Source organism: Hakea prostrata, chromosome 3, assembly GCF_041222555.1.
Source record: "Hakea prostrata isolate BN-2017 chromosome 3, UWA_Hpros_2, whole genome shotgun sequence".
Classification (NCBI taxonomy): domain Eukaryota; kingdom Viridiplantae; phylum Streptophyta; class Magnoliopsida; order Proteales; family Proteaceae; genus Hakea; species Hakea prostrata.
This window is the reverse complement of record NC_142602.1, coordinates 58028818-58048449: the sequence shown is the minus strand read 5'-3', so window position 1 is coordinate 58048449 and position 19632 is coordinate 58028818. Positions and strand designations below refer to the sequence as shown.

The window sequence follows — 19632 nt, the reverse complement described above, 5'->3', positions numbered from 1 at the left end:
TGGCTGATGAGCCGGCGCTTCCAGAGGAGAAATCACAAGCCGAGTCTCAAGTTGCTGCTGTAGAGGACTCAGCCGATGCCATTCTTGAGGAAGGCTCTTCTCAAGATCCTGAGAAAAGTCCTCCCGACCAGGGTCCCTCGGGCAACAATGAAGAAGAGGCTTAGGGAGTTATCTTTTGTTTGTAAAGATTGACCTCCTTGTTAATGAATAGACATTTCTTTTTCATGGTGGCCTTTCCATTTCCCTGTCTCCTGCCGAAATTTTGCCTTGAATATCAAAGTATAAATGATAAAACTTATCACTTAACTTTACATTCCTCGCCGAATAATAATCTTGTAGAAATATTGTGAAGATGCGTTTCAGAAAGATGCATTAATCTTCCCCACTACTTCATTTATTGCAAAGTCCACACGTTTCCCTTCTGCGAAGTCCAAACGTTTTCTTGCTTTTGTATACCATTCACTGTTTCTAATGAATTGGAAATACATCCATTATTATAATGGCGGTGCGACGATTGGAGGTATCTTTGCATCGGGTGCTCGCCTCCATATGTTTCCATGTGGCATCCCTCCGGCCTTTGATCTTGTTTTTTTTTGAAGCGTCATTTCGATCTGGGCCATTGGTTGTCCTTAGCTTTTAACCGTCGTCTTAATACCTTAGGCTATTTAAAGCCTTCGTGGGTACTCTCCATCTATCCTGCTATCTGCAAGTTAGATTTGCTAAAGTGCTAAAGCGACATTCCGTCCTTCTGCCTGCTCCCATATTCCTCATACTCCAACAACAGCTCTATCAACTTCTGAACAAGTGAGTTTTTGTTTTTGATTACTCATCTCTTTCCCCACTTCCCCCCTGAGTAAATTGCACAGTAGTAATACTTGGGGTTTAGTTAATCGGGTTTGTCAGAAGTGATAGAGAACTAGGGTTTTCCCTTTTTTCTTTGTGTCGTCGTTGGATTTCTGTAGTGATACGGCTTTTCTGTTTGCATAGTGGCTCCCAAGATCAACCCGAACTTTATCAGAGCGAAATCTAGCAAGAAAATCGTTCCGTCGGCCGTGGTTGGGGCCAGTGAGGTGGTTTCAGCTAGTGAATCCTCCAAGCGTAAGGCTACTGCTGTTGGTGAATCTTCAAGTCAGATTCCCACAATTTCTATTGATGCCGCCCCTACGCCTCTTTTGCCCGAAGTGATCGCTCGTCTTTCCCAGGAAGATCTTGATCACTCCGTTGTTGATGGCCGCGCGACGCCCCTGCTGCGAGAGACCGTTGGTGCACCCCCGAAGGAGACTCTTCGGGCATCCGAGGCAACTATGTTGGCGTCTGATGAAGGTGTGGTCCCAGCAGGTGCTGCTCCTATTTCCAACTCCAGTGCTTGTTTGGCATCCTCCTCCTCTCCTTCCGAGTTGGAGGATTTTGCCACCAGGAAGCGCTGTCGGGTGACAAGTGATGCAGCTCATCCTTCTCATCCTTCGCCTGAATTAGTGTCAAACGAGTTTGACAGAGCGTTGGAATGGTGTACTGCTGCTCGAATGACTTCTGAGAGCGCAGTTCTTTCCAAACTTCCAGATGAAGTCCTTACGAAGTCACTTGGTGATGTAAGTTTTTCTTCATTATCTTTTGATTCTGAAAAATTACTCTTTCTGCTCCTTTTTAACTCGGAAGTTGTTTGCTGGAGTCTTCTTGGTAACTTCCACAACCAAGTGGAAGCGGTTTCTAGGCTCGATGAGGTTGAGCAACGAAGTTTCCAGGCTTCGGGAAATCTCTAAAGCTAAAGATGCGGAGATTGCTCGCCTTCGGAAACTAGCTTGGGAGGTGGCTGGAGAAAAGAATTCAATGATCGATCATCTTCAGTCGGACTTGGATGATGCCAGGGAGAAAATCCGGCGATTGGAGCGAGTAGTTGGAAAGTCAGGAGCCAAAGGATCTGAAACGTTACCTCAAAGGCAAGCTGTCGTTCCTTTGCCCGAATCCCTTCCAACGATGTTCGCAGAGCTGCGTCTTCAAGTATTTACACAGTAAGCCCTTTGTTGATATGCTGAATGCTTATAACTTGCAGGCGTACCGGGATGGTGAGAACGAAGTATGGGAATCAATATTAAGGAAGGATCCTCATTTTGATACGACTCCCTACAGTGTTGTTTGCCATCCTGAAGTATTTACCGACCTGGGTATTCCTCCTCCTGACTGGACCAAAGATAAGATTGATCCTCCACCTTCCGATCCAGATATTATGCATTATCTGGAAGATTCTCCTGTTTATTCTCCCCTGGAAGAAGTCAATTATGACGAGCTCGTCTTGAATGCAAGTTTGGTCGAGGACCATACTTCTCCTTGACAAGCTGGACAAAGAGTATGAAATTGCGGAGGATTTTATGCATACCGAAACATTTTTTGTAATCCTCATTTCTCCTCTTCTTTTCCTTGAATCCACACCAATGGTTGACTCATATGTTTATTCTAGCAAAGTCGTGTCGATCTTGTATAACTTCTTAACAGTCACTGATGATGACTTTCTTTTTTGACCGAAGATTGTATCTAGCTCTTGTAATTGTTTTGATACTAGCCTCTTTTGATCTTTTGAAGAAGTAAGAAATTAACTTCATCTTGACCTTTGCTAGCCACTTGAATCGCTGTTGAATTAGGTCTTAGTTGTTTGAAACAATGCCTGTACTTAAAGATTTCCGGAGAAATACAATAAGTCTGAGAAGGAACTCACTCGGGTTTTAAATCGATGCCTTTACTTAAGGATTTCCGGAGAAATACAATAAGTCTTAGAAGGAACTCACTCGGGTTTTAAACTGATGCCTTTACTTAAGGATTTCCAGAGAAATTCAATAAGTCTTAGAAGGAACTCACTCGGGTTTTAAACCGATACCTTTACTTAAGGATAATTCAAAAATTCAATAAGTCTTGAAGGAACTTACTCGGGTTTTAAACCGACGCCTTGCAAAAGGAACTCACTCGGATTTTCATCCGATGCCTCGACTTAAGAGAGTCCGAAAAAATTCCATAAGTGTTGAAGGACCCACACGAATTTTCATCCGATGCCTTATAGTTGGATCTTGTTCTTGAATGTGGTGTATGATGCCCCCAATCAAAAGATAGTTTGTTGAAAGCCAAAAATTGCATTGATTGAGTTGAAAATGATTACATCGCGAGCAAAATTGAAATCATCATGAAGGATAAAACTTTTTGAGATGCCTAGCATTCCACGAACGATCCAACTCTTTCTGGGTGTTAATGTTCTTCAGCCTGTAAGCTCCTGAACCGACTGGTTTTACAACCATATAAGGTCCTTCCCAGGAAGGGTCCAACTTTCTTTGGTGACGCGGGTTGGAAGCTAGGGTGTTTCTCAACACCAAATCTCCGGCTAAGTACAGACGATTCTTCACTCGAGTATTATAATGAGACGCTATCCTTCTTTGATAATGTTGAGTTCGTGCTATTGCCTTTGCCCGAACTTCGTCCAACAGATCAAGACTATCAAGCAGTCCTTGTTCATTTGCTTTTTCCTCGAACTCACGATCCTGTAATGTCCCCGCCATTATCTCCACTGGTGCCAATGCTTCGGATCCATATGCCAACCTAAATGGAGTTTCTCCTGTGGGTGTTCGAACCATAGTTCTATAGGCCCACAGTACATTATGAAGTTCTTCGACCCAAGAAGCTTTGTCAGCTTCGAGTCTTCTCTTTATTCCTTCCAGTAGCGTTCGGTTAGTAACCTCTACCTGTCCATTGCTCGGGGGTATGCCACCGAGGACATACGATGCTCGATCATATATGTTCTGCAAAATTGCTCGAATTGTGGACAGTCGAACTGAGTACCATGGTCAGTGACGATAAACTTTGGAATCCCAAAGCGATATATGATTGATTCAAGCACAAATTTCTCCACTTTTTTCTTAGTAATTGCCGCCAGTGCACTGGCTTCTACCCATTTTGTGAAGTAATCAATTGCTACTATAAGATATTCCCGTCCGCCTGATGCTTTGGTGAATTTGCCCATGATATCAATTCCCCACATTGCAAAGGGAATGGGTTCTAGAATTGAAGTCATGGTTTCCGCCGGGCGCTTCGATCTTGTAGCGTGAATTTGACAGTTACCACACCGACGAACATATTCCATAGCAACCTCTTGGACCTTAGGCCAATATAACCCAAGTCTCAGAATTTTGTGAGCCAGGGCTCGTCCACCCATGTGAGCTCAACAAATTCCTTCATGCACCTCAGCCAAAGCTGATTTTGCTCCTTCGGGGCCTATGTCACGCCCTCCCAGCCGGTACCCTATCTGGCATACCCGAGAGTGTGATCCACAGCCCGAAGATCAGGTATCGAGTGATCAACCTCCCACATAAACAATAACATAATCATGAACAATCATAATAAAAGTGCGGAAGATAAACCATAGATCCAATAAAGAAAGAATGAATCATAAATGAATCAGAATAATAGATATAATCGAGTGTCAAATGATAAGTAAAGTGAGGCAAAAATCCCACTTTACAACCAGCGGAAAAGTAGCTCTAAAAGAATAAACTAGACAAAATCTAATCCCAGTAGCAAGTACATTGGGTAACTAAATTGTTCTCCACTTTATAGACAACATCCTTATAAGTGTAAATCTCATAAATGGCACAAGGACGCTTCCACTCAATGGTCGGACTAAGCATCGTACGGAGCATAACCACTCGCGGGATCTTCGAGTAATTGTGGTAACCGCAATCACCTTCCCCTGGAGATATGCCTCTTCGCCTTGCGCTTCTTCATAGGGACCGTCATAATACTCAAGTACTGCAGGATAGTCTAACAAACATTGTACAATAAAGGAATGAGTTTCAAAGAAACCTCCGAAAGGCGATTAAAATCCCTAATAACATAAATGGCAGGATTCCAGAACAATCATAAATGCAATATGCTATGAGACAAGCAATGAATGAATGAATCTAACTCTATGTATGCTGGTCTCTATTGGCAGACATGCTTTAAGTCATAGCATCGTACTTCTTTAGGAAAGTCCACTCACATCCTCAACCATTTAAGATATCTTGGATTCTCTCACGGATCATTTCACCGGTCTTGAGCAGCCGATTGGTAATGGGTCCTTCATCCCTCGGGACAAACCTTGGCGGGGGTTAAGTCAACACACTCTCTCACAACCATTCGGTATAAGTACTGGCGCATGTCAGGGTAAAACCTAGCCAAATACAAGTCTTCTACTTAGTTACATCAAGTCAGATCTAGATACTTCCATTCCTCGTCCCTGACGATCCTTTCCGGTATCCTTCACACTAGAGTCCTCATAGTCCCTGACTACGGACTCATCAACCCTATTGATCATCCACATATGGTAAACGGGAAGCTCTCACGTCCTCTCACGGGTTGGTTACCGGTCTTAAGCGCCCGTGAGCCCAAGTCTAACCATATGCAACCCTACCAATAAATGGCCCCCACAATGTGATTCCTGTCCTCTCACGGGTTGGTTACCGGTCTTGAGCGCCCATGAATCCCCATTGCTACCACGGGTCGTTCGGTCTCAATACCCCTCCGATTAGGGTCCGACATAACAGGACATCCTAGCCAAACACTACTAGACAATCCTAGATATGTCATCCAACAGTTTAGGAAGGTGTCCAGAGGGCATCTCCGGAAACATCCCATAATATTCCCGTAGTAGTCCAAGGACAGAAGTGTCAAAATGACACCTCTCCTTTCCAAACCATACTTAAGCATACACATGCATCAATTCATATCATCACATATATGGTAACTTCATATATGGAAAGAAATCAATAATTACAATCACTTGTATAACATTGGTAAGTAAATCATACATGAATCAATTCAATATGAATAAGTAATGCTACCGTAATCAAAGTTATGCAACAGTAGTATATCATTGTAAGAATCTAATTTAGGAATCATATCTATGATATTCAAATATAGAAACTAGATTCATGCTATCTATGTAATTAAGGAAATAACCATCCTTACCTTTTATAACTCGCAAAGGAATCCTAAGAAATCAAGTAAGATCTTGGCAAACTTGAGAAGAAGGTCCTAAACAAGTATATACAACATATTAGGAAAGATCCCTAACAGAAAAGATACCAAAACATCCAACACAGACCAATTCTGGAGTTGCTGTACTCATTGGTCGAGTGGATTGGTCGACTGGCCCAGTCGACCAATCAATCACCAATGCAGACAAGATAGCCTAAAAAACAGAGTTTTAAGATATGAAATCCGAATTTGGTGGTTCAAAAGGGTACTAATCAAGGGTAAACTACATCAGCAGTATTCTAACATATAGGGGACCTCAAAACACCAATCAAATCAAGATATCAAGATCCAAATTAGGAAACAAAAAGTTACCATAATTAGATCAACCATGGATCTTGATGAATTCGAAATAGAAATCAAAGACAAGAACAATAGGAGGATGGATCATTGCTTCAGGTAATGGTATCATGAAAACATACTTAGATCTTCAAGGAACAAGGCTTAGAAGCATAAATCTAAATAAGGAAATAAAACCTACCATATATGTAACTATCATGCATCATGAAGAACACATAGTATGGTAGAAGAGAACAACTAGAAATTGATAGATTATGGATCATGGAAGGAAAACACAGTAATTAACTACTAACATGATCAATAATAGAAGATCCAAAGAGATCAGAATTCAAATCAGATGTTTAACAAGATTAGAACATGGTTTGATCATGATTCCTTCAAAAGCTTGCAATGATCTTGGTTAAGATCATTGTTCTAGCCTCAAATCCTTAGGATGATCATGAGAACATGTTCAGAGATGTTTGCAACAGAGAATGCAGCATCTCTTCTACTGTCTCAACTCAAAAAGGAAAGAAAAACAAAGATGGAGGAGAAGAAGAGAGAGTAGACATACCTTTTGATGCAAAAAGAAGAGTTTCGACGAAGATCCGTCAAGAAAACACCAAGGATGCAAGGGAGATGACTTGCAGAGGTCTTTGGTCTGCTCGCGAGAGTTTGGAGGCAGCAAACACGAAGTGGACTCGAGACTGGACTTAAATAGAGCAAGAACAACCTAATTGCCAAAGACAGCACTCATTGGTCGAGTGGATTGGTCGACTGGCCCAGTCGACCAATCAGTTGACCAATGCAGACAGCAAGACCAAAACAGGGAATTGAAGGCCCAGATCAAATCCAATCCTAAAGGGGTTTTGCACACAAGTCAAGTGACTTACCTAATAGGTAGAAATGCCTTCAAACCAAGATAGAGAGCACTCCAAGTCCATCAACTAATCAGATCTTCATCAAGATTCAGTTTTCCATAAATAGAACTTCATCATCAACTTTCATGGATTCAAAGCCAGACACCAAGTCCTCTCTTTGGGATGGCCCAAAGCCGACTTCTTACTTTACTTCGGGTCATCGGACCTACAAATAACAAGGTTTCCGGGTCAAGGTTAGGGCTGGGTTTTACAGCCTATACATCTCATAAGGGGTCCAGAATAAGATCTTTTGTATAGTCTCCCATTCTGAATGACAAATCTAGCTGATCGAATCTTGATCAACTTTGCCTCTTTCGGATCCTCAGGTAATGTATCATCTCTCAGATACTCGATTATCGGATCCATCCAGCAACGCTCTGCTTCAATATAAGAAATTTCTTTCTCATGATAACTTGGAAAAGTTATCTCTTCAATATAGACCGAAGGGTCCAGATTCTTTTCTTTGGCATTGGCTAGTCGGGATAGCTCATCTGCCACTGAATTTTCATTCCTCGAAATCTGAGATATCTTCAAATTCCGAAATTGGCCTTGAAATGCCTGCACTATCTCTTGATATTTCTGCAAGTTTGGTTCTTTAATACCATACTCCCCCTGGACTTGGTTGACTATAAGTTGAGAGTCATTATAAATAGTAACATCTGCAATAGACAATGCTTTTGACAACCGAAGTCCAGCTATTAGAGCCTCATATTCTGCTTCGTTATTACTTGCTTCAAATGCAAATCTCAAAGCATATCGAAAATAAATCCTGCTGGACTTTTTAATAGAATTCAAGCTCCTGCTCCATCTTTATTACTCGAACCATCCACATATACCTCCCAAGTGGTTGGTATAACGGGATCCTCGATGGTGGGTTCCACCGGTGCAGTAGTTTCTACTACAAAATCGGCTAATGCCTGAGCCTTGATTGCAGTTCTGGGATTAAAGCTCACTTGGAACTCACTGAGTTGAATTTACCAGGCCACCATTCTTCCAGACAAATCAGGTTTATTAAGAACTTTACTAAGAGGAAAAGTTGTAAATACCTCAATTGGATGAGCCTGAAAATATGGCCTTAGCTTCCTGGCGGCCATCATGAGAGCCAGAGCCTGCTTCTCAATCTGCGAATATCTTGTCTCCGCATCTAGCAACACGTGGCTTACATAGTAGATCGGCCACTGTTTTTTATCTTTTTCACGAACAAGTACCGCATTGACCGCTGAAAGGGACGTCGCTAGATATAGCTGTAATATTCCCCCTTCTCTGGTCTGGACAAGATCGGTGGTTGTCCGAGCGCTTCTTTTAACTCCTCGAAAGCTTTCTGGCACTCTTCAGTCCATTTTGCTTCCTTGCTGCCCTTCAAGTCTTTAAGTGCCTTGAAGAAAGGCAAACATTTTTCTCCAGACTTGGAGATGAATCGATTCAAAGCAGCAACTCTCCCTGTTAAACACTGCACATCACGAACAGTTTTGGGAGCCTCCATATCAACCAAAGCTTGTATTTTGGCAGGATTAGCCTCAATTCCCTCTCGTGATACCATGAAGCCCAAAAATTTGCCCGAGGAGACTCCAAAGGCGCACTTTTCCCGGGTTTAGCTTCATTTGATACTTTCGCAAGATCGAGAATACCTCCTCAACCAAATCTGCAATATGATTTGCTTTTGTAAAGCTTTTCACTAGCATGTCGTCAACATAAGCTTTAACATTCTTTCCTATCAGCTCTTTGAAGATCTTGTTGACGGCCCTCTGATATGTTGCTCCTGCATTCTTCAGGCCAAAAGGCATGACCTTATAATAATAGATTTCACGATCAGTCATGAAAGCTGTAAACTTCGCATCCTCCTTATTCATAAGGATCTGATTATACCCTGAGTAGGCATCCATGAAACTTAAAGTTTCATACCTTGCAGTCGCATCTATCAAGAGGTCAATCCGAGGCAACGGATAGCAATCTTTAGGGCAAGCCTTGTTAAGATCTGTGTAGTCTGTACACATCCTCCATTTCCATTCGCCTTTTTTACCATTACCACGTTGGCCAACCAAGTTAGGCATTCAATCGGTTCTATGAAACCAGAATTCTTGAGTTTTTCAACTTCGCTACTAACGGCTTCATATTTTTCAATGGAGAAATTTCTCCTTTTCTGTATCACTGGTTTTGCCTTAGGATCTATCCGAGTTTGTGCTCTGCGACGGCCCGATCGATTCCCGGCATGTCCTCGCAGAGACCATGCAAATACATCTTTGTTCTGTTGAAGAAATAACTTCAACTTATCTTTAAATTCCTCCAGCTGTTCAGACCCGATATAAGTAATATTTTTCTCATCCTCGGTACACAGCTGGATTTGTTCCAGCTTCTCCACTGGTTTGGTTCTTTGCATCTCTGCCTCTTCCCGATCGTCTCGAACTTCTATAGGTAGGGCAGTTACCTTCCTCGGGCCCTCCTTGTCTTTTAAATAGGCAACGTAACACCGCCGAGAGATCTTCTCGGTCGAGGAGACTTGACCAATTCCCATATCAGTCGGGAATTTTATCTTCAGGTGTTTTGTCGAAACAATAGCACCTAGCTTGGATAAAGATGGTCGCCTGAGGATCATATTATAAGCTGGCAGTTCCCGACCCACCAAAAAATTGATTCAGACGGTTGTTTCCTTAGGAAAACTTCCAATAGATAAGTCCAACTGGACTGATCCTTCCGCCACTGCAGATGACCCTGCAAAACCATATAGATGCGTGGATGAAGGTTTCATCAAGTCCTGATCCACCTTCAATTTTTGATACACTTCGTAAGAAATTAGGTCAGCTGCAGACCTTGTATCAACCAAAACTCTATGCACCTCCCGACGTGCAATCTCTACCTTGATGACTATGGCATCATCATGAGGTAAACAAACATCTCTTTCGTCCTCCTCGCTAAAGATGATAGAATCTTCACCATTCAGCTTCTTCCGCTTCTGCGTCTCTCCGGTTCCAACAAATTTGAATTTTGTTTTCAGACTCCGGAGTGATTCGGGCTCTGGTCCCCCGAAGATGGTAAGGATCGGTGACCGAGTAGCTTCAATCACCTCCTTGCCCTTCTTAGACTTCGGGGCCTCCCTTGATCGTTCCGAACTAACCGAACGATCCCTTTTAGGAGCAGCCGTACGTGGCTCACGTGGGTCCTCCCTCCTTCTGCAAACAAAACTGAACAGATGTCCCTGAGATATTAATCTCTCAATATCAGCTTTCAGATGACGACAGTCATTAGTATAATGACCATAGTCCTTGTGGAATCGGCAATACTTTTCTCGATCCTGCTGTTCTCCGGGTTTCAAAAGAATTTTAGGCGGCCACTTCAAGATATTTTTTCTTTTGATGATATTTAAAATATCAGCCCAAGGAACATTCAATGGAGTGTACTCACTTTTACCGGGAGACCTTTGGCGCCAAGCCTGAGATTTTCCAACCCGATCACGGACATTTTTCTTTGGCTTTCGCTTTCGCTCAGAGCCTTCGTTCCTTATTGGAGACTTTATTATCTCCTTGGCGCGCGTCTAGAATCTCCATGACTTCACCGCTTTCGGCATCACTGTACCAACTCAGCATAAGTCGCAGGCATATCCTGTAGTAATAACTCCAGTAGTTTCCGATTAGTGAGTCCCAAGAATAGAGCAGTTTTGGCTACTTGCTCATCCAAATTTTCTATCTCCATCGTTACTTTGTTGAATCTTTTCAGAAACTCTCTGATTGATTCATTCTTTCCTTGTCTGACAGTAAACAAGGTTTCTTCCGTTTTCTTGACCTGTATTCCACTCTGGAATCGCCCTATGAATTTGCGTGCCAATTCATCAAAGTTTACGATCCTTCCAGAGGGGAGATTCGAAAACCACTTTTGTGCTGCTCCAGTTAGAGATGAACCAAAAACCCTGCATAAAATTTCATCAAAATTACCTGAAACAGCCATGGTCTGTTGGTAATAGTCGATGTGAGCTGTTGGATCTCCGGAGCCATCGAATGTTGAAAAGGTAGGCAAACGGAAGTTATGGGGAAACCGATATCCCGCAATTGGATCGGCAAAGGGAGTCTTCCGAATGACCGAGTAAATATCCTCGTTATTCTTCCCTTAGCCAACCGCCCTAATTTCTCATTGATGTTGGCCAATTCCTGACCAATCTGGGTCGGGTGATCCTCAGCAATATGATCACGACCTCAATTAACACGATCATCCCGTGCTACTCGATCATCAAGAATAGCCCGTCCTTCCCGAGCATTCCGGTCGTCGCGAACTGCTCGATCATCACGAACGGTTCTTCTGACAGTGGGTGAGTGAGTTCTTACCCCTGTATCCAACCTTGTATTTGAATCAGTTGTACTCTCTTGCGGTCTGTCGAACCAATCGTCTCGCCTAGGTTGATCATCAATCCTCCTAGGTCCTCGGTCTCCTTCACAAAAATTCTGACCGGTATTCCGGTCTTCAGCCAATCTCTGATCACGTGGCAATGCACGTCTCCCTGAATCGCGTTGATCAGGTTCTTGTGGTAAAACCACTCGTCCTGGTGAGCATGCGGAGTGCTTGGCTCACCTCCAAGAGTTGAATCTTTACCTGATCCAATTGATCTTGGAGTGTATCAGGAGGAGGATTACGTCCTCCCTGGCCACCATCTACCTCGATAGGATTTTGGCTTCCCTGGGGAATATCTGGATTATTCGCTCCAGGGATCTGAACACCGGAATTGCGCTGTGCAGCGGCTGTTGATCTAGTCACCATGGCTTTTCAAGTCGTTTCCCACAGACGGCGCCAAATGATGCGTCCAAAATCTGCTCAGCCCTTAGATCTCCTCGTGATGACCTGCAAAACGAAAGCGTCGGATGTGGCCCGACCGCCGGGGTCGGGAGTCCACCTCCGAAGGCTAAGTCGTTGATGAACTTAATCACAAACGGCTCGCTAGAAGCACGGAGCTAAGGAATGAAGAACCGGGAAAGGTGATCTAGATAGCAGAAGGCGCCGATAGTTTAAGTCTATCAAGATGTATCTGAACCTGAGTCTCAGATTGTGTGTTTTCGATCCCCCTCACCTCGTATGGTAGTGAGGTTTATATAGAGTGTACCTTCGAATCTCCTTCGTTGGATGCACTTGAGCCTTCTTCAGGTAGTCGTTGGGTCTTAGCAGATAGATCCGTTGAGCAACAGACTTCTACTAGTTTGGACTAGTAGAGGACTCCTGAGATAACTCTTTAGGTTATGCGATGATTATCCCTTCGATAATGATTAGCCGCAACCGTCAATTCGAGTCTGCCATCATTAGGGTAATTACCATAATCCATAAGTAGGATTAGGGCGTGCTTGTAGCTGAATCAGTTTTCTTCTTCAGCAAGCCAACTCTTGGATCCGGTTCGCTCGGGAGCGAGTCGGTTCCCTCTGTCTCGACCGGGGTCGAGGGTCGAACCAGGTACGAACCCGGTTTGATCATAATTTCTCCAAACAAACCCCACCACTCCCCCCCCTTTTGTGTATTGTTGGTTGTTTTCTCCTCCTTTTCTTTTTTTTTTTTTTTTTTAAATTTTAAAATTGTATCAATTCCCAAGGTTTTTCCCCGGTTTTTTTTTTTTTTTGTGTTTTTTTTTTTTTTTTTTTTTTTTTTTTTTTTTTTTTTTTTTTTAAAAAAATATTTTTTTTTTTTTTTTTTAATTTTTCCAATTGAGTTCGGCTAGAGGCTAAAGAACCAAGTCGTTGCTAGACCTTTTAAGGATGAAGGAAATGACCGGCACTTCATCACATTTGAATTCCCTGCCAGCATTATGATGTAATTGAATTAAGCTAGATGTTCTAATGGATCTGTGCTCCCGTTATACATAGTAAATACTGGAAGATTGAAATTATGCTGCAATGGTGTTGTCATGATTTCTCTTGAGAATGGATTCCAATCCATAGTCTCTTCTACATTTTCTTCACTGTCTTTGTTTGTCAATCGCTAAATCTGATCATTCAGGATGCGAAATCTTTTGCTGATTTCAGATCCGTGAACTTCGGAGTGGTTGCTCACTGATTGCTCCCTCTCTTTACGATCTCTACAACTTCCAAGAGTTTTATTATTTCTGCTTTGGCTTGTGATCCTTTTTGCTTGAAAATTGACCACCAAATTCCAATGGATCAAAGTCTGGATCTGTACTTTCTCCTTCGCCTTCTTTGAGATCTGATTTCTTTTGGCTCTGTCTCAACTCTTGCATCCAAGGATTTTGGTCAGAGACCGCCTCAACTCGGGAAAAAGTATGAGTTCTAATAGCTGGTGAAATTGGAATTCTCCTTCCCTCTAAAATTCCGATATGCTTAATGTATGATCTCATCAGATTGTGTGTTTCTAGAATCTAACATTGCATGCTTTCGAACTGAGCGGCAATTTGATTTGAATCAAGTCCTGGTTGAGAAGCTATAGCAGGTGCTTCTGCGAGTTGTTTCTCCCTGTTATGGACTTCGATCATACATGGCGAATGATCCTCCGTCACCTTTTGCTTTTGTCAAGTTTGTATCATTGGAACTTGTAACAATGGTGTTGTTTCCTTGATCTTCCTTTTTGGATTGATCGTTCTCAACTCTCTTTGACTAGACTCCGATGTTTTGTTCACTGGAATCATCTCCTCTCGCTCAGGCAACTGAGCCATAGCTTTTGTTCTGAATCTTTGCTTAGAAATTTCCCACAGACGTCACCAAATGTTGGTGCAGATTTCGCCTAGATTTGTGAAATTAGAATCTTACACCAATCACTCAGATCTAGATCAATTTGGTTTGAACTCACTCTTCCTGAAAAACAATCAAATCTGTTAGAAACGGAGCCGATCAGCTGGATCGACATTCTGTCTCCGACGATCTAGTCAGTAATTGATCTGAAGAGAATGCTTCAAAGCAATTAGAGCTTCTGAAGAGCTTTAATGGAAAAATAGCGGGAAGAATGTGAGTGTTCTTGAGAATTTGAATGTGTTACCTTCTGCGTGTGCTTCGTCCCTACTTATATATTTTCCCGCGCTGTTCTCCATTGTTGATAACCGCCGGATGATGAGTTTGGATTGGATGGTTATGATTTGATCGCTATATAATTTTTGGGCGGACTCATAATATAACTTGTGACTCCAGTTGAATTAGGTCGGAACAGTGTGAACCGGAGTTGGCGTAATTTATTCACAACACGTGCATAAGTTGATCCGGACAAATTTCAGCTTCAAAAATAATAATAAATAAATAAATAAATAAATAAAGAAGAAAAAGATGTCTACAAAATAAAAATGATCATCCGTCCACTAAAATGTGGTTAAATCCCACCTCTATTGATGATTTTTGTATAACTATTCATTTAAAAATGTATCCATCTCACATTTTTACTTACCATTCAAAAATAGGTTTTGAGAAAACCAATTGGATGGGTAAACAATAAGTTCACTAGGGGTTTATGACATCACTATCCATTTCTTTTCTTTTCTTTTTCTTTTTCTTCTTTCTTTCTTTTCTTCTTCTTTATTTTTTTTATTTTTTTTATTTTTTTTGAGGGTGGGGTGGAGGGGGTAATCTATCGATTTCAATTTCAAAACTCATAAAAGCAAATTCTTTCGAGAGTTGACCCATTGGCAATAACGACCTTTTCTTTGTAAGAGTTCACAGTTTGATTCTCCCAAGTGGTACATGTAATAGTTTAATTCCTAATACATGTAAAATTGCTAGTTCCAAAAAAAAATAATAATAATAAAGAAGAAGATTACACATTGCTTTCAAGAAGGAAATAACATTAGACAGTATTCTTTGCTAAGGGAGCTGCTTGTTGAATTATAAAACAAAAGACATAGCTAAATATCAGAAAGGAGTTTTTCACCTATCATGGCAGAGAGAGATATATTTTTTGGTTGAAGAAACAGAAATTTTGTTAACAATCAAAAGCCTCAGGAATAAACTTTCTAGAGATATATTGTTTAAATGACAGATTTTCAAGTCTTAGAGTTATCTGACACTCTAGCTAGGGTATTTGCTCCAGATAATTCAATCTGGGTTTTCTATCTGCGAAGGCAGAGGGTTATGTTCCCCTCATGCATTTCCATCATATATTTAGGAGAAGGTTTCACCTCTAAACACTAATAATTTCACCTAAATATGTGATAAAGGAGTGTGAAAGGAGCACAACTTCGTCTACTCGCAATTCCAACTCGAAGTAATCACTTCAACCTCATATGGATGCTTGAGTGTATCCTCCTTTTCATTTTTTTAGGGGTAACCAAGTAGCTTTCTCTCTTGCTCTTTGTTTTTAAGGGGGTGGGGGCAGAGAAGCTTGATGAGCCTGCTTGCTCACATGTGGCATCGCTTACACCTATACATAGAGATGGAAAGATAATCATTCAATCCCCCTTATTGGATGCTCGGATGTATGGTCCTTTAATCCCCATGTGTTATTGAATTAAGTAGTCCTCTTTCTCCTTTTTAGGACATTGAAGCTCTTTAGCTGCAACTCTGCTGAAATAATCAGTTTGTTCCCCACAATAGATGCTTGGGTTTAGGGGTACAAGTTTATCCCTAAAGGCAAAAATCCATCTTGAAGTTTTGGCACTAAGGGTGAGTAATAGTCGAGAATATTTTGGTCTTGAATAAGTGTCAAGATTGAGTGTTTGACTCGGCCTAGCTCTAACCTACTATGTTGTAGAATATATTTGGTAAATTTAAGTTACTAATATGGTTAGGGATTGTTTTATTGTCATATGGTCAATGTTGCCATCAAGGTGTTCAGTGTTTGATCTTGCTCAACCAATATGGTGAAGCTCACAATTGGGTCAAGTTAAGGTATATATCTAAGATTAGTGATTTAAGGTCATTATTAGATCAATCTTGGACCCAGACCGGAAAACCAATGAGAATGCATCTGATAGAAATCAAGTAGCACCGGACCGATAAGTAGGTCAATCTAGAAATCAAACTGATTATACACAAATCACTTCAGCTTTGTCTATTTAGGCTCTTTTTGGTATTAATTATCATTCTCAATTATGATATTTTTTCATTATTTTAAGTTGTTTGGCATCTATTATCAGTTTTATTTTTATTTTTATTTAAAATAATAAAAAATTTCTAAAATCCATAATGAACTTTTGTCTATTATTAATTATGGTGAGAATTTCATTCTCTTCATTTATGCGCAAGTTTACTTAAAATTTTATGGTTAAGATGAGGGTAAAATAGTCAATACACATTTTTTTTTTATAAAAACCATATTTTTTTTCCCTCTTTTATCACTTGCTCACTATTATTTACTAACAATTTTTTATTTTGACACCAAACTTACTTTTCATTCCATAATTTATTTTTGACAAAATTCACCAAGCTATTTTCACTCTTGACCAATAATGATTCTTGTAATTATTTCTTTAAAATAGGCATAATAGAGAATGAGAATTGATACCAAAAAGAGCCTTAGCCTAGTTAGCACGACCATTTGGCCCGATTAGAAGAAACTATGACAATTAAATGGAAATTTATAATTTTCTTAATGAAAATTGAAGCAAACTGTACACGTCTATATAATAAAATTCTCACCACTACAGCAACAAGATACATTACTTAATGGTTGGAGAAAGATCATGTTGTTGAGCATTCTAGAGAATCATGGCTAACAATCACTCATACATTGTTTGGCACTTATCTCTTATTTGAAAATTAGGAGGTATTTGAAGTACTATATAGTACCTTTATGTCTTGTAATGTGGCCCATATATCTAGGAAATCTAATGTTGTTGCAGATTTCCTAGCCCAGAAAGCCCAGTCTCTTTCGGACGCGACTGCTTGGCTTATTTCCTCTCCTTGGTTGCGAGAGACGAGAGTTATGCTCTCTCGCTCCCTTGGCTAATCCGTCTCTTTAATTAAAGAGTTTGATTACCAAAAAAAAATCACAAGATCACACAGTAGTCACAAGAGATTAATCATGAAATAGAAAATTTGGAGAATACCTTATAACATGAAAAATTTCTTTGACAGCCTGATTAAGTTCTATTTGTTGCTCGACTAAGCTCAATTGGAAGTTTGATTAAGACTTAGTTAAAGTAGCCTAATTATCCTTAGAAACCAGGGTTGGCAAACCAAAAAAAAAAAAGTAGCCTAATTATGGCCCAGGACTAATGGGTGATTTGAAGGTGATTGACAACAGACAGCCAGCTTAATGAAATCATTGGTTTTTACCATCGCATTTTTTTCACTAAAAGATCATTTGTTTTAAACACGAAAAATATAGATAACTTTACAATAAACACAAGTTTAGTGGATCGCTTTCAAATGTATAATCCCACGACTACAGTTATCCCCATTACACCTAACCTCACAAGAACTTCAAGTGAACATAAATGGGAGTTCGATGAGGTGTCTTTAGGGATCCACAGCAAACCTTGATCCTCTGTCCACATGGAGAGAAAAAAATTCAAATCATATGATTGGATTATTGACATGTGTCCAACATCAAAGTAAGATCTTTTAAGTAGGAATGAGTAATAGTGTTAAACTTTATTTTAGCCAATTTACTAAAAACAGAAAATTTTATTTTGATTGGATAAGACGCATAATTTTTTATTAATATCTTTTACCGTTTTTGTTTATTTTTCATATCCAAATGATTTATTTTCAAAAGTCATTCTGTTTAGCAATCTTGGTAAGTTCTTATAGTTTTAGCCACCAAACTTTAGGAAAAAAAATCGAAAAAAGAAATGAAAAGGGAAAATCCAAAAGATCTGCATGCAAAACATATTTCCTTTTACCCTTCTTATCTATTTTTCAAATCCAAGGATTTGGAGGTAGAGCAAGGTAATACTTCTAACCAAAATTAGAATGATTTTGCCAGGGTTTAAACATATTGACTTTCCTTTCTTTTACGAAGCATAATATTGCCTTCATAAGTATCTCTGCCATTTTAAGTTAGTAAGACCTAGAAAACCAATTTCTCTTGAAAATCTGGACGTAATTAATGCTTAATCACCTCATTTTAAGTATAAATGCATGTTATAAGCATGAAGGTTACGGCAACAAAGAGAAAGAGAGAGATGGCTTTCTCCTGGTCTAAGTTATGGGTTATAGCAATGGCTCTGGTTGTTGTTAGTGTGGGTTTCAATGCATCCATGACCAAAGCTGCAGGTGCTCCCTTTGAAGCTGCACACGCTACGTTCTATGGTGATATGTCTGGTGGTGAAACCATGCGTAAGTCATAAGTTGGATTCTTAGAAGCTTTCCTTGCTACATTCTATGGTGAAATGTCTAGTGGTGAAACCATGCGTAAGTCATAAGATGGATTGAGGTCCTCACTGTCTCACTCCCATTGAAAAATGTTAAGGGGAGAGAGAGGGAGAGAGGGAGAGAGAGAGAAATTTACACTGGGTGTGCAACTTGGTCATTGAACCCTAAGATTTTAGTCCTTCCATGGTGATATGATGATCATTTTGCAGGTTTTTATAGCTAAACACAGTGGCTACACACTGCAGATAGCTTCTTCTTTTTTTTTCAAATTGTTTTTTTAATGTTGCCAAGAACTTTGTTAAAATAATTGATTGGGCTTTTGTGTTTGTCAACAGAAGGAGCTTGTGGGTATGGCAATCTGTTTGATCAAGGATATGGCCTACAGACAACAGCTCTAAGCACAGCTCTCTTTAACAATGGCCTTACTTGTGGTGCTTGCTATGAAATCATGTGTGACAAGTCCCAAACACCATGGTGCAAGCCAGGCTCTATCCATGTAACTGCTACTAACTTTTGCCCTCCCAACTATTCCAAGCCTGATGGGAACTGGTGCAACCCTCCACAGAAGCATTTTGATCTCTCTCAGCCTATGTTTGTCAAGATAGCTGAGTACAAGGCTGGCATTGTTCCAGTTCTCTATCACCGTATACCTTGTGTCAAAACCGGAGGTGTAAAGTTTGAGATTAACCGCAAGGGGAATCCTAACTTTATACTAGTGTTGGTGTACAATGTTGGTGGTGTTGGTGATGTTACCAACATGAAGATTAAAGGTTCGGGTACGGGTTGGATACAAATGAAAAGAAATTGGGGCCAAAACTGGCAAACTGATGTGAACTTGATAGGTCAAGCTTTGTCATTCCAAGTGACTACTAGTGATGGTAAGATGGTGCAGTCTTATAATGCTGCACCAAGAAACTGGCAATTTGGACAAACCTTTCAGGGGAAGCAGTTCTGAGATCAAATGAAGGGTTTTTTAATTGATTTTTTGTAGTTCAGAGTTAATTACTAATTTCTTTTTTTTTCACTTGAAATTTTGAACCTGGTTATTCATTTTCGGTGAATAAATTGAAGTTTTATTGAGTTACCAATGAATAACAGTCTCCATGTTGAAGCTTGCTCTCCAAACCAACCTATTGCTCACCACTGTGAGAATCTTTTGTGTG

The 19632-nt window shown here is 40.5% G+C and overlaps 1 protein-coding gene across 1 annotated transcript; it reads left to right on the top strand.

The window, feature by feature from the left end:
- The first annotated feature begins 18279 nt into the window (after positions 1 to 18279).
- On the top strand, positions 18280 to 19424 carry LOC149022607 (expansin-A23-like). Its single transcript, XM_089147307.1, has 2 exons — positions 18280 to 18433; positions 18805 to 19424. Exons 1-2 carry the CDS (start codon positions 18280 to 18282, stop codon positions 19422 to 19424), a joined length of 774 nt encoding a protein of 257 aa, XP_089003433.1.
- Positions 19425 to 19632: the final 208 nt, after the last annotated feature.

Coding starts and splice junctions, on each gene's coding strand:
- LOC149022607 (XM_089147307.1), top strand. CDS start 18,280: ATGGCTTTCTCCTGGTCTAAGTTATGGGTTATAGCAATGGCTCTGGTT. Junction 18,434..18,804: donor GTCTGGTGGTGAAACCATGC/GTAAGTCATAAG, acceptor GTTTGTCAACAG/AAGGAGCTTGTGGGTATGGC.